The 13,217-nt window shown below is 41.3% G+C and overlaps 1 protein-coding gene across 12 annotated transcripts in view; it reads right to left on the bottom strand.

Moving 5' to 3' along the window:
* Positions 1-1,338: 1,338 nt before the first annotated feature.
* Positions 1,339-13,217, bottom strand: part of TENM2 (teneurin transmembrane protein 2) — a 478,752-nt gene continuing 466,873 nt past the window's right edge. For all 12 annotated transcript variants that reach the window (XM_033517641.1, XM_033517643.1, XM_033517644.1 and 9 more), the window contains 4 exons: positions 9,746-10,042; positions 7,268-8,882; positions 4,486-4,616; positions 1,339-3,250 (listed from right to left, as the gene is read on the bottom strand). In XM_033517641.1, the coding sequence (XP_033373532.1) occupies positions 2,489-3,250; positions 4,486-4,616; positions 7,268-8,882; positions 9,746-10,042 (2,805 nt within the window). In that variant the 3' untranslated portion in view covers positions 1,339-2,488. The remainder of the gene's footprint in view (positions 3,251-4,485; positions 4,617-7,267; positions 8,883-9,745; positions 10,043-13,217) is intronic.

Here is a 13,217-nt window from a genome sequence, read left to right as displayed (position 1 = left end):
TTTAGCACCATCTCCCAAAACTGTTTAAGAACATCCTGATGCTGTATGTTAGTTGAAAAGGAGATGAGTAGGGAGTGCATCCCCTGAAATTTGTTACATTTCCTCTGATAGTCATTAATATTCAAAGGATGCTTCCCTTTTAGCTTAACTGAGTTCCCTTTTGAAGTAAGAGAATCTCCAGTTCTGAAGAGTTTCAGCTTTAGGAGAATGGCAACAGAATGAAGGACACTGGGGACTGTGCAACAGGGTCTCATTTCAACCCTCTCAAATGGCAGAAAAATTCCATCCCAAAAAATGAGCTAAGCAGCTTCTCAGGACAGGGCCAGGTAATCCAGACAAACTGCGATAATGCAAAGTGTCTCCACTTTGTGATTTCATGTTTTATTCCCCCATTAAAAAAACCCTCTTCCTTAAGAGATTTCACTTGTAAAGAACAAAATAATAATGTAACGCCACTCCAAGTCCTTCAGCAAAGAAAACACCTGCAGTGATGGACAATCAGGACTTCATCTGAAAATGCAGCCAGACTTCCTCTTCAGAGGATGAGTAACAGGGCTGGGGGTGCCCATGGGGTGCACACATAGATGTAACTCCGGGTCAGAGCAGGGTGGCTCTCATTTGCACAGAAAAATTAGATGTGCTTTTGAGTGCTCCAGGTGTTGCACCACACAGGCACTGAACTGTTCGGCTTTAAAAATGCCCTAGAGTGAATTTATGCCCATAATCAACTTGAGCATCTCTGTTGCTATCATGAATCATTAAAAACCTCATTTGCAACCCCAAAAGCAAAACTGTTCTCAAAATTAAGTAGAGGTCCCCAGCTACATAGTTAAATGAGATAAAAGCGGCAGGGCTCTGGGTGATGGATGGATTCCTTTTATCATCACCAGGAGTGACTGTTTGCTTAGGAGAGGGTCTTTGATCTTACCCCCCGTTTTTAAATGTGGTAGAAATAAGCAATCTCCCAAAGAAGACAGATTTCATGGAGACTTCCTGGCTCACAGCACAGCCTTGCATGTTCCATTTAATATTGTGTTACCACATTTTCAAACTGTTTAGAGGTTACTTCAGTGCAATTAAACTAATTCCAGAATTGAAACACAGCAGTTTGAGGGCTGCTAGTCATGAGGTGCAGAGAGGGCATTTCTAAAGCATTTACCAATTTTCTCCTGTGTCCTAAACAGATTTTTGGGTGATGTGTGTGAAGGACTTTGCTTGCCCAGAGATCAAAGGACCACTGAACCACAGGAAGGCATTTCCACATACAAAATGCTGCATGCATTAGAAGCAGCCAGACAAGAATTGCTTTTACAAGACTTTGCAATGGAAGACAACTAATTCACAGGAGTTTTAGAGACTTTATTTATGTATAAACAATTTAAACACTTTGCCATAAATTATCTTTGCCTGTCTCTAGTCTTTGCTTAGCAGCAAATTAAAATTAATATAAAAACTCAATGAACAATTCATACATGTATATTACAAAAAAGTTCTTGTACCAAAGTTCTTATTAGACTTTTTTTTCCTTTTTTTTTTTTTTTTTTTTAATTTTTTTTATTTTTTGTGGTGACCGTAATGTGATTGTCTCAGTTTCTCGACCAAACAAACACACTAATAATTTTTAAATCTGAAACAGTGATTGTGCCTTCTGGCTGATGTATGTACAGGGTGATCTGACGTGGTGCCCATTTGCAATAGTGTAACACAATGCCCACAGCTCTACTGGAACTGATACCAACAAACTACTGAATCTAAACAGACTACACCCTGTAACTGTGTTATACTGTCCACAATGGAAATCTTCAAAGACAAACAGAGTATGAAATTTATCTGTAGTGATTTATAGCCACCATTTTGAATGTAACTTTACACTCTGCCCTCTTTGAATAAGTTAAGCTTCAGGCCAGACAAGTGGAGGGTCAGAGTGCAAGTGTGGTTTTGTTACTTTTAAATATATTTTCCTTTCCTATTTCCAGTGCGCTCTCACTTGCATTTCGTTTGTCCTCCAGTTGCTACACACAAATCACCCCAAAGTCATGTTTTAAATGCATCTGTATTTTGCTTTAAATGAAAACCTCTTGGATATTTATCAAACAAGCAGTCTGAATCATCTGTGTTTCATCAGCTGGTTAGTGAAAGTGGCCCACTTGGATTTCTTAGTTTGCTCACGTGTGAATGGAGTGAGGTAATACAATACGAGGCCTTCTTTTTGTTTTTCTTTAGACCCAGAACAAGTGGGTAATATTTCAGGGGTACTTTTTAATTTGTACGGTTAAGAGTTTTCAGTCTGGCTTTAGTCCACTTCAGGATGTGGTTTTTAATCACTTGAACAGTAGCATTTAACTCAAAAAATATGAGCTTTTTTGCCACTTACTATCCCAGAGTAGCTCAGCCTAGTGCCCCCATTTAGGTCTTCATCTCCTTAGGAGAGGAGATAACAGTTACGACTACTGATTCATCCAGCAAAGGATGACAGCAGGTTAATTTGTTACCTCTTTCCCATTTCATTCTGTCTTAAAAACTGGATGTTGCTGCTACTGTCTGCTAGCTCTGGGTACTGCTCCACGGGCAGGACATAATATCCCTCGTAACCTTGAACCCTTCCCGTGTTGAGGAGCTGCTGCCTCTCTCCGTCTGTCCATACGCGGCTGCCCTCGCGTCCGTCCCGCGCCTTCTGCTGCTCCTTGGCCCAGGCCGCGGCCAGGGCTCGCTGCCGAGCCTGGTCCAACACCCTGGCCTTCTCCTCGTCCAGCGTGTCGGCGGTCAGCCCGTAGCGGATGTTGATCAGCAGGGTGGAATACTGAAACTCAACATTGGTAAACCTTCGAGTCCTGCCGCTGACGAGGAGCGTGGGCTGCGAGACGGTGACGTTGATGCCGCTGTCCAGGACCTTCCTCCCGCTGGTCATGGCCAGGGTGACCAGGTCGCTGTCGGCTGAGCCCACCTTCACAAAGTAGTGGGTGTCCTTGCCCTCGATGCTGTAGTGCATCTTCTCCAGGTAGTGAGCGCCATTCAGGACAGAGGCGATTTTCCTGCTGTCGTCTGTGGCTATGCTGGAAACGCCAGTGGTCACCCGGCCTTCCTTCACGGCAAACATGATTCCTTTCCCCACAATGGGAGTGCTTGTGGCAAACCAGTGGCCTGCTTTTTCTCTAATTTTGGCATGTAATCTTTTAGATATGACCTGTCCCTCCAGAGCCATGAAAGCCTGGTTGTGTCGTTCTGTCGTCTGCTGCACTCCTGTAATTAGCTGGGGAAAGCAAAACAAAACGAAAAAAAACACCAAAGAAGATGCAGATCTGAACATTCTCATTTTAGAGACCAATAATGATCTTTGCTTTGCTTTTTTAAAGGAAAGACATGCAGAGAAAAACTCTACACTACAGAAGACCACTCTCAGTTATCCATCCATCCATCCATCCATCCATCCATCCATCCATCCATCCATCCATCCATCTGTCCATATCTTGTTCAGAATCAGGTAAATACTCATTCAGCAAATTATTTTGTCATTTGTAAGACCAAATAAAATACTTCTCATCACCCTCTGTAGCATATATGCACCTCTTTGGCTAATCATAATGCCCACTAGAAGAATAAGAAAGGCCCAAGTCTAGTATGATTTTAATCAGAGCTGAAAACAAACTGAATCAGTGTATTAAAAGGTATTAAAAGGTGGCATTTAACATGTGGATACTTTTACCCACAGATTTCAACCAGTATACGTAATTAAAATGCTTCTGATTATAAACCTTTTTGAAAAAAGGTGAAATTTGGACCCAAAAAGCATCAAAGCAAGAGGGATTTTAGACTCTCACATGACTTAGAAGCCTGAGAATGTGGTATGTTTAGGTTTATATGGTTATTTCTATCTACCACAAAGATGAAGTAAACCTAGCAAAGAGTAGGTTTGGAGTTGGCCTAGTACTCTTCTGAAGTTTATTTAATGGGCTGGAATTTATTGTAAATTTAAACCCATACACTGTTGTCCATCCTTAACCTGACAGGTACAAACACTGTAACTGAAGTTAAATGGAGTAGCAAATCGAAGCCTCTAACTAGAAAAATGACAAATCATGGTAAGAAAACCTCTTACAGAGTGAGAAATAGAACCCCTTTTTACCAGTAAAACAAGTAGCTAAGTCTATTTAAACACATTATTAGGATGGTTTTACCAAAGGTACAACAGATGATAAATTACCCTGACAAAGTCTCCCTTTGTCATTGCTAATCAAGTTAATCGAGTTACAACTTGTTAATCAAGGAATAACTCAATAAAAGACAAACTAATGACACTGTAATTATGATAACAACGAAAGCTGGCAAGAAAAGCATATGTTCATTAGTATAAAATGTAGCTATACTCACTTCACTTTACACTGAATTAAGTGCTTGGCCTTCTGCTGGAACTACAGAAGAGCCAGTGATTCTATCCATAGAGTGGGGAAAATTTATCCAAAAAAGTAATTTAATCTTTCTGCCTACCTGTCCATTTTCACATGCTTGACTCTCAGACAGTTCGTATGGTGGTGACACAAAGTACATTTTTGCTCTAGGGAAACCAGGAATGATGTTGCTTAGCTGAAATCCAAACATCACCAACCAGCTCTTGACATCTAAAAAATCAAAAGAAAGAAGCTAAGTGAGAAACGCATGTGTTTAACAAATAGAGGAAATAAAAAATATTAGGAAATCCATCTTTGATATCCTTAATTTCAAGTAGCAACTGAAGTCACAATTAATATTATTGTGTGAAACTTTACAGAACTGTAACAATCCACCACGAACAGGCACAGGAAACCCTGCATTAAATTTACTCTAAATAATTCATCAGGGATATACCAGCTCTTTCATTCTTTACCATTAGAGCACACAAATTATCCAAACATTTTACACTATGCATTACGTGTTCCATCTTTTATTCCTGATGTGGCTACTATATGTAACCTATAAACTGTATTGTATAATGATATTTTATTAGGTTAACACTCTAAAAACATCTGCAAAGTCCTTTGGGGAAAGACATGGCTTCTCTTCTATGTCCTACTTCTATCAGCTGTCATCTGGTCTCAGGAGGCTCCATTAAAAGCAGTGAGAAGCTAGATTTGTAAATCAGATGTCTATATTTAGGCACCAAGAATATCCTCTCCATCCCTCCAGGGAAGGTAGGAGCTGTGTAGGAGCGTTACAGCTCAGCTCTGAGGTGAGCCTCAGCAAGTTCCAGATGCGGGTTCAACCACGAAAACTGTCCTCAGACCTGGCTGCAAAAGCTAAGTAACTGAGTTAAATAACAGTAATTCTCTCTCAGCAGATATTAAGAACTAATGAGGCATTTTGGTTATCTAAATGATAACTCTTTTAACAAAAAAGTGCCCATGACTCCATTTTACATTTCCTGTTTCCTGAATTCATGATAATTTTTGCTTAAAGCTCTGTCCTGTCTTTCCCAGTGTCCATCTCTCCTTGCTGGCCTACACTGGCTCTATTGGCACTTCTGTGAGCTGAGCTGTTGCAAAGCCTGGTTACTCCAAAGGTATTTTTATTCTTAGCCATTCTGACTCTAAAATAAGTAGTAAAATACTCTGCCTCTACAAGGTATCTGCATCCATCTCCCATGACACAGTGCCTACTGTATTTTTACTGAACCTTTGGACAGCACAGGGTTACTGCTCCTTACAAGGTTTCAATTTGATTTTATGGTAAAATGGTATTTCCTGAACAATTCCCTTCAGCTGCACTAATTCCACAGAAACCAGAAGAGGACCTATATACAAAACAGTTACTATTATGCTGAGCTAATGTACTCTGCAGCACTGTACTTGCTACAGGAATTTGTTTTCAGCAAAACCTGTGAATAAAGCATTGTCAGGGGTTAACAGTAAGAATGGAGGTGGGGGGAGGGTTTTTGGCGGGTTTCTTTTGTTCTCAGGTTTTTTTTTATTTTTTGAACTATGACAACAAAGGTGCCACCATAATCCCTTCTTGTTGAAGATAATGTGTTCAGTCCTAGAGCAACAAATATTTGCAACGCCAATGAAGTATTTTTACAGATTACAAGGTGTGTGTTGTCCCTAAACACAATTTATCTTATTAGATTTCATCCAGTGGATGGATAAATTAAACAAATACGATTTCAGAATGTAGCAAAACACAATATGACGATGTTGAAAATTAAAAACAAAGGGTAGTGGATGAAAACAGAACTTTTGTTGAATTTAGGACCACGAGGTAATTTTAGTCACCAGTATTTTAACACTATCAGATACAAATCACATTATCTGCTCATTGCAAAGTTGCTCCACTAGAACCTGTGGTGTGTTACACCTACTATTAGGTCTCAATGTACTAATGAAACGTGCTATGATTTTCTCTGAAAGAAATGCACACTTTTCTTCAAATTCAAATTACTGCTAAAATTAAGATTGTTCTTTTTTAAAAATGGTATCACTACTCTAATTATTGTATACTGCATATTCAATTCTGAAAAAAAGCTTTTCCTGAAGACATATTAATTACCTTTCCTTTTAGAAACCGCCAGCAGCTAGTTCAAGTACTGTGTGATGTTACAAAGTGAAAAATTATTCCTAATTAAGAAAGGGTTACAAGTTTTACCCAATTCTAACATATGTGATCAAAACTACTTTTGTTTCTTGGCTCTACACAATCCATAGCATTTATTAGTCTTTCAGGATGAAATAATCTTAAAAAACATTAAGGATTTAATTTTAAAGACTAAAGACTGTGTGCATATTAAAAGTTAAATGTGAAAAAGAGGTCTAATTAAATCCATTCTTGGTGCTAATTCATAATGTGCCCATGGGCTCTGTCAGTAGTTAATTTTGAAAGTAGCCCTGATAGAAAGAGATCTGAGCAGTTCTGGTTTGTGATTCTGAGCCAACCTGCCAGTGATTCCTATACATGACTCCACATTTTTTTGATACAGAATTAGAATGAATACTTCATTACATAGTACTAGTTCAATAGGAAGAGCACTATGGCTACGTTGAAATTTTATATTCAGACAAAGTTATATTTATTTTTTTTCCCCTCCATAATTCATCATGGCTTTTCACTTAGAGCCCTTTGGTCAGGGAAGAGCAGTACCAAGGAATCAGAAATATCCAGTTCTTTTCATAGCCAAAAGAGGAAAATGGCCCAAACTTGATGTGAGTATTGAGCAAAGGGCTCGTAAGGAGAAGCTGGATTTCCTTCCCAAATCAACTTCCAAGCTGTAGTGTTATGTATTATAAATGTGAAGAAGTCTCACCTGTTACATAATTCTTCAGATCCAGTTCATTGCTGAGAGGGTTGTTACTCTTGAACATGTACAGATTGAAAGGAGCGGGTTCTTGGCCGATATTTTTCCACATGGTGTAATCAGGAGATGTCCAGCGCCCAGCCAGGACATCGTAGTCCCTTTGGGTAAAATGCACGAGTTTGGTTAAAGGATCATACAGTCCTCCATGGAACCCAATGACCAGCTGGAAATCTGGGTTAGAGTCGTAATAGATCTCCCCGTAGGCCGTGTACTGGAGCTGCTTGATCATGAGGCCGTTGATGCTGAACACGGCTAACGGAGTGCCTGTGTTATCAGAGGCCACGTAATACTCTTCCCCACTGCTGCTCTCCATTGCAAAGAGGTGGCCTTGCAGATCGTAGTACAAAGAGGTGATTTCGGAGTTGGAATGATTGTAGACATGAGTTACCCTTGTTGGATTGTGAAGATCGGCATAAAAATACTGTAGATGATGCCCCAGGTTGGTTTTGCAGGAAGCCCTTCGGCCCAGTCCATCATAGCGGTACTGAACGCTCCAACCATTTGCTTTGTTGTAAGCTCTTGTCAGGAGCCCTTTGGAGTTGTACTCGAACACATCCGCACCCCGCTGCCACAGGAACCCGTCGTCATCGATCTTGTACGGGATGTCACCCAGGCGCGTGATCCTGTCCCTGAGGTCGTAGCGCAGCGGCATCAGTCGGACGCTGTTTCCAGGATTCAGGAGGTGGAGGTTCCCATTCAGGTCGTAGCTGTAGCGCCAGGTGGGCCTGTCGTTGACTGCCACGCTCTGCAGTTGCCCATCTCCATCATAGTCGTAGGTGTACTTGGTCGTGTTGGCGTAGGGACCGAGTTTGAGCTCTCTCTTGGTCACCCTTCCCATGCTGTCATACTGCACGGTCATCCAGTACATCAGGGACCGGAACATCTCGTACTGCACTTCCTTAATGCGCCCGTGGGTGTCAAAGTGCTTGCTCAGAGTCATGACTGCCGTGGTGATAATTTGGTTTATATCATAATAAATAACTCCAAATTTGCCAAAATGCTCCACTTTGCCAGAAATCTCATCGTAACGGTAAAGGTCAACTGGAAGAGGCGTCTCACTTATGATGGGTTTGATGCTCGCGATTCGGAAGCTGTTGTCATGATATGTATAATCAAACCTTGCATTGACCATTCCTTCTTCAGAGAACCTGTAGATTTGTTTGTCAACAAGAGGGCCAATTTTCCGATAGCGAATCGTACAAGAAAACCCTCCGCTTTGCAAATTCACCATTTTTAGGACACCTGTAGTTTCATCGTACCCAAAAGTAACCGCTGTGCTGTCATAAACAATTTCAGACAGCTTGGATAGCTTTCCATACTTGTAGAAGACTTGTCTTCCGGTACCTAAAAACGATGTTTTCAGGATCCTCCCATCATCGCTGTAATCAAAAATGACGGAGGCGTTGCTTTCGGGGGGGTTGTAGATGTTTCTGATGTAGCCCACGGAGGTGTGAGTGGACATGCTGTGCCGAGCCACGCTGGGCATGGTGACGGCGTGCAGGCGGTCCGAGGAGTCGTACTCGAAGATGTACTGCCGCTGACTCTGCAGCAGCAGCACCATCGACTGCAGGGGAAACAACAACAAATGGTTACCAGGTATCAGCTTGTGGCCTGAGAGAGGGAACTGAAGAAAAGTTTACTGGAGTGGCACTAATGTTAAATGAGTACAAAGAGAATCAGATACATTAGTCAGGGGCACAGAGCTGCTCAGGAATATTGTCAGATTGCCAGATGAGGGGATCTGCTCCCTGGAAATCAATACACTGACACTCTAGAGAAAGTGTAGGTTAGCAACCTGTGAGCTGTCCTCCCTGCAGGAGGACTTTTTTTTTATTTTCTTTTTTTTTTTTTCCTGGGGGATGCAGAGGCGTTAGATAAATGACTTGATTTATCTTTCTGCCAGCAGTTGTAATTCACAACTGTTACTGTGAAATATGTGAGAAGCTAAGCAGAGAACATCAGCTCTGGTTTACTTAGAACAACAAGAAGGGGAAGGGAAAACAATATGCAGTTTTGCAGTATTTAAGGTGCTTTTATGACTGAAGTGTGCTAATCAGGCGAAGTAAAAATGCACTACCATGCTTTCATTTAATAAGTAACAATTAGAGATGAATTACCTGTTTCTGCATGAACCTTTTGTCAGGTTTAGTCACGCATGTTTGGGCTTAATTAAGCACAATTCATCGTGTTAATTTATTGTCATTCTATGGCAGAAAAATAGCAAAAGACAGAAACCATGAACAAAATATTTCCCACTAAGAATTAGTCATACTCAGTTGACTAATTGAAAAAAAAGGAATTTTGAAACCAGTGATGGTTAACAGCCTGGGATATATCAAATCTTAGCCGGTTTGCGTGTGTGATTTACGTGTCACGAAGCCACGTGTCCCTGCAGCTGATGCCAGGAGGTGACACGACACCACCTACATTTTCCAGGTAGGTGTAGCTCCACACTTTGCCGTCGGCGAACATGCGCGACACGATCCTGCCCTGCTTGTCGATGTCCGTCCTCTCGCTCATGGCCCCGCGCTGCAGCCCTGCCAGGCGCCCGTTGAGGAAGTAGGACACGTTGACAGCGGCCAGGCCACTGCTGGGCAGCCACAGGAAGGGCCGGCCCAGCTGGTCGTAGATGATGCGCAGCGTGAATTTCCGGTGGTCGTCGTAGATCTTCTCCGTGCGGATGTTGCGGTCGTAGTCGATGGACAGCAGGTTCCTGCCGTGCACCTGGGGAGGGAAGGAGCTGCACTCAGTGCGTGTGGGCACGCTCTCCCTCTGTGTTTACAGCAGAAAAATGGGATGTCCAACAGGGAAATCCTTTGTGACAAGTGTAGGGCTCCTGTTAACTGGCTTTTGTTTTCTACTTGGTAGTATAATCAAAGAATTTTGAGTCTTACTGGGGTATTTCCCATCTCACTGCAATATGAGAGGTGATATCCTACAGTAAAAAGCTTCCATTATGGTCAGAACAGACAGACATCCTGCACACCTAGGTCTTAAAGTGCAGAGAAACAATTAATTTTGCATGGAATATTTTTCTACTTTTAGTATTTTTCTACTTTCTACTATTTTTCTTTTATTTTTGTACTTCAACCATCAATTTTTTTTCCTTTTTCCCCACAATCACTCTAAGCACTACAGAAGAAATTTTTGTGTCTTTATTGAGGTTTAGCCACTTGGCTTTTATAATTGCAGAACCCTCTTTAGAATTCCTTCATTTACTGTTTTCTTCATTTATTTTCCAAATATTCAGTAGATCCTTCACTAGAGATGGGCTTAAAAATCCTGATTGTACAGGCTGGGAAAGATGGGCTTCTAGTGTTGAAAGCAAAGGTGCTAAATAATTAGGTTAAATATTTTTCTTTCCCCTCCCCCCCCCATTTTTTTGGTCATAATTTTATTTCAAAGTACAGTATGAAGTGTTTAAGTGCCAGATTGACTGATTTATTGACTTTAAATAAAAAAGCAAAACAGAGGCAAAGGAGGATAAGAATGCCAAATGGGGAGGCTTCTAGTGAGAGTGCTATAATGAGAGATATGTAAATATATTCATTGGGGGGTAAGCTATAGAATTCAGGCTAATGCTGTAATCTGATAAAGCTTCTTAGGTAATTTAATTGTAGATGAATCATTAATAAAGTAGAAGTTTTTAAATTGGATATAATTTCAGAGCAATAACTACTTAAAAAGTATTCATCAGTTCCTGGGAATTTGTTCTTTAGCTTATATTTTACAGTGGCTTTGATAATGCAACATTTCCTCTTATCCAAAATTAAACTGTACATCAAACAATATGTAAATTAACCCTGAGCCTTTCTTGAGGACATAAAAGTTATTCTGAGATATATTCACTGGCAGGGGTAAACCCAATTCCCACCCCAACCAACTCAGTAGAAATTCCGTTATACAGACACATTTAAAATTAATAATAGTTTTGTGTTTGCAAAGAAATAATTATTTCAAATTATTGCTCATTATCCTAATTTTTTCCATTAATGAAATTAATCTCTTTAACAGTTTGCATTTCCTCAGTGGGCAATTACTAGGGAAAAAAAGCTCTTTTCTGTAGGTTTTCCCAAAGGTTATCCCAGCAACAACTTGCCCTGTGATTCAGAGAAAACACAGAGTATTTTTCTTAAAACACCTTGGGGCAAAACAAGTCATATTCTGCTCTCCCATTGCAATGAAAATAAAGCCAGGGAAGCCAAACTCAACATCAGTAGTTTCTCAACTGGTCACTCTTGTTCTGTAGGCTCAACCCTGATGGCAGAGACATAAAAAAACCCATTTTCATCAGCAGAAGAGAGCTCTGACCTCTCAAAAACATTTAGCTGTAGAATTAAAGGATTAGTATATGACTGAAATAGCCCAATTTCTTAAGGGTGAGCAGAGTTTCTAAAAAGAAAAAAAAAAAAGTCTTTCAGAAAGATTATGAACTGAAATTTAGCTTCGGGGGTTTTGTTTGTTTTGTTTTTTTGTAACTTCTGAAGCTTCATGAATCAGTCAGGATTTCTGGGTTTTGTTCCCTCCATTACAGTAACTTCAATAGTAATCTGCACAAGGGAAAGTCTGACTCCAGGTATCCTCCCCTTTCTCAAAAACATTGTAACAGTTATTTGGTTTTGCCATAGAAAACAAAATTAGTAGGGTTTTACAAATGATTACACACACAAGAGCTGTGCACACTTGCAAACATCACTTGGAGATGCACACATGAACATCACCTGCTTGGATAACTCAGTATCCTCATTTGCATTTGTAAAATAAGTAAAACCAGAGACTGTAATTGCAGTATCATATTAATTATATAAAAACCCAAACAGGCTGACTAATTCCCACCCTTTCTGGGAGTACTAAGAGCAGTCACAAGTATCACAACTGCAGATCACTCAAGAAGCTCCTTCTCTTGTTCACTACCCACGTGCACATCTGGTTTTCCCTCAGCTGCTGCTGAAGTGGCCACAGGGACGAGTCCTTTGTGCCTTGGAAAGGTCTGGCCACAGAAATCACTGACATGATGCTGCACCATCATAAAAACTCTTCAGACAGGAATCTTATCAGGACTTTATCTGAAACTACAGCAAGACACTGAACGTGTGGAGCATCAAACAGCAGCAGAAATGAGTGGGGTAAGATAAAGGTGAAGTGCAGCTCCTTTCTCATGTTCATTAAATGTGCCCAGGCAGATGTGCAGATTCCAACATGTGTGGCTGGGATGTGCCTAAAGCACGGATGGGCAGAGCCTGGGCTCTGAGCCCAGCTGTGTGAGGGCTCATACAGTCAGACAGTTCTTTGGGTTGGAAGGGACCTGTGAATCACCCAGAACAACCTCACCCAGTACAAGCCCTCTGCCCTGAGCAGGGACATCTTCAACTGGAACAGGCTGTGCAGAGCCCTGCCAGTGTCACCTCCAATGCTTCCAGGAATGGGGCATCTACCACCACTCTGGGCAACCTGTGCCAGTGCACACCACCACATCACCATAAAAAACTTCTGTATAACTACCTAAATCTACTCTCTTTTGGATAAAGCTGCCACACTTTGTCCTATCACAACAGAACCCTAAAAAAAGTCTGTCCCCATCTTTTTTATAAGTTCCCTTTCACTACTGAAGCACGGGGCGTGGGCTTCAGCAAGCATTCCTCAGAGTACTGCCAGGTGAAGTACTCAGAGGTGAACTGCAAAGAATGCCCACCCCTCCAGTCACACAGATTGTGAACTGGGGCTCCAGGAGGTGGCCCTGGTGCCCTGGAAGCTCTGCAGCAGTGCCCTGCTCTGTGTCACCGTGAGCTGCCCCTGCCACCTGCTCCCACAGCGTTCCAGCACACTCGCTCTGCTTTGTTCACTAAACAATTTATAAAGATGAGTTAGAATGAGATGCAAATAAATTCTATGCTTTCTC

This window comes from Parus major, chromosome 13 (genome assembly GCF_001522545.3).
Source record: "Parus major isolate Abel chromosome 13, Parus_major1.1, whole genome shotgun sequence".
NCBI lineage: Eukaryota > Metazoa > Chordata > Aves > Passeriformes > Paridae > Parus > Parus major.
Note: the sequence above shows the minus strand (reverse complement) of the source record. Positions and strands in the feature narration are given on the sequence as shown.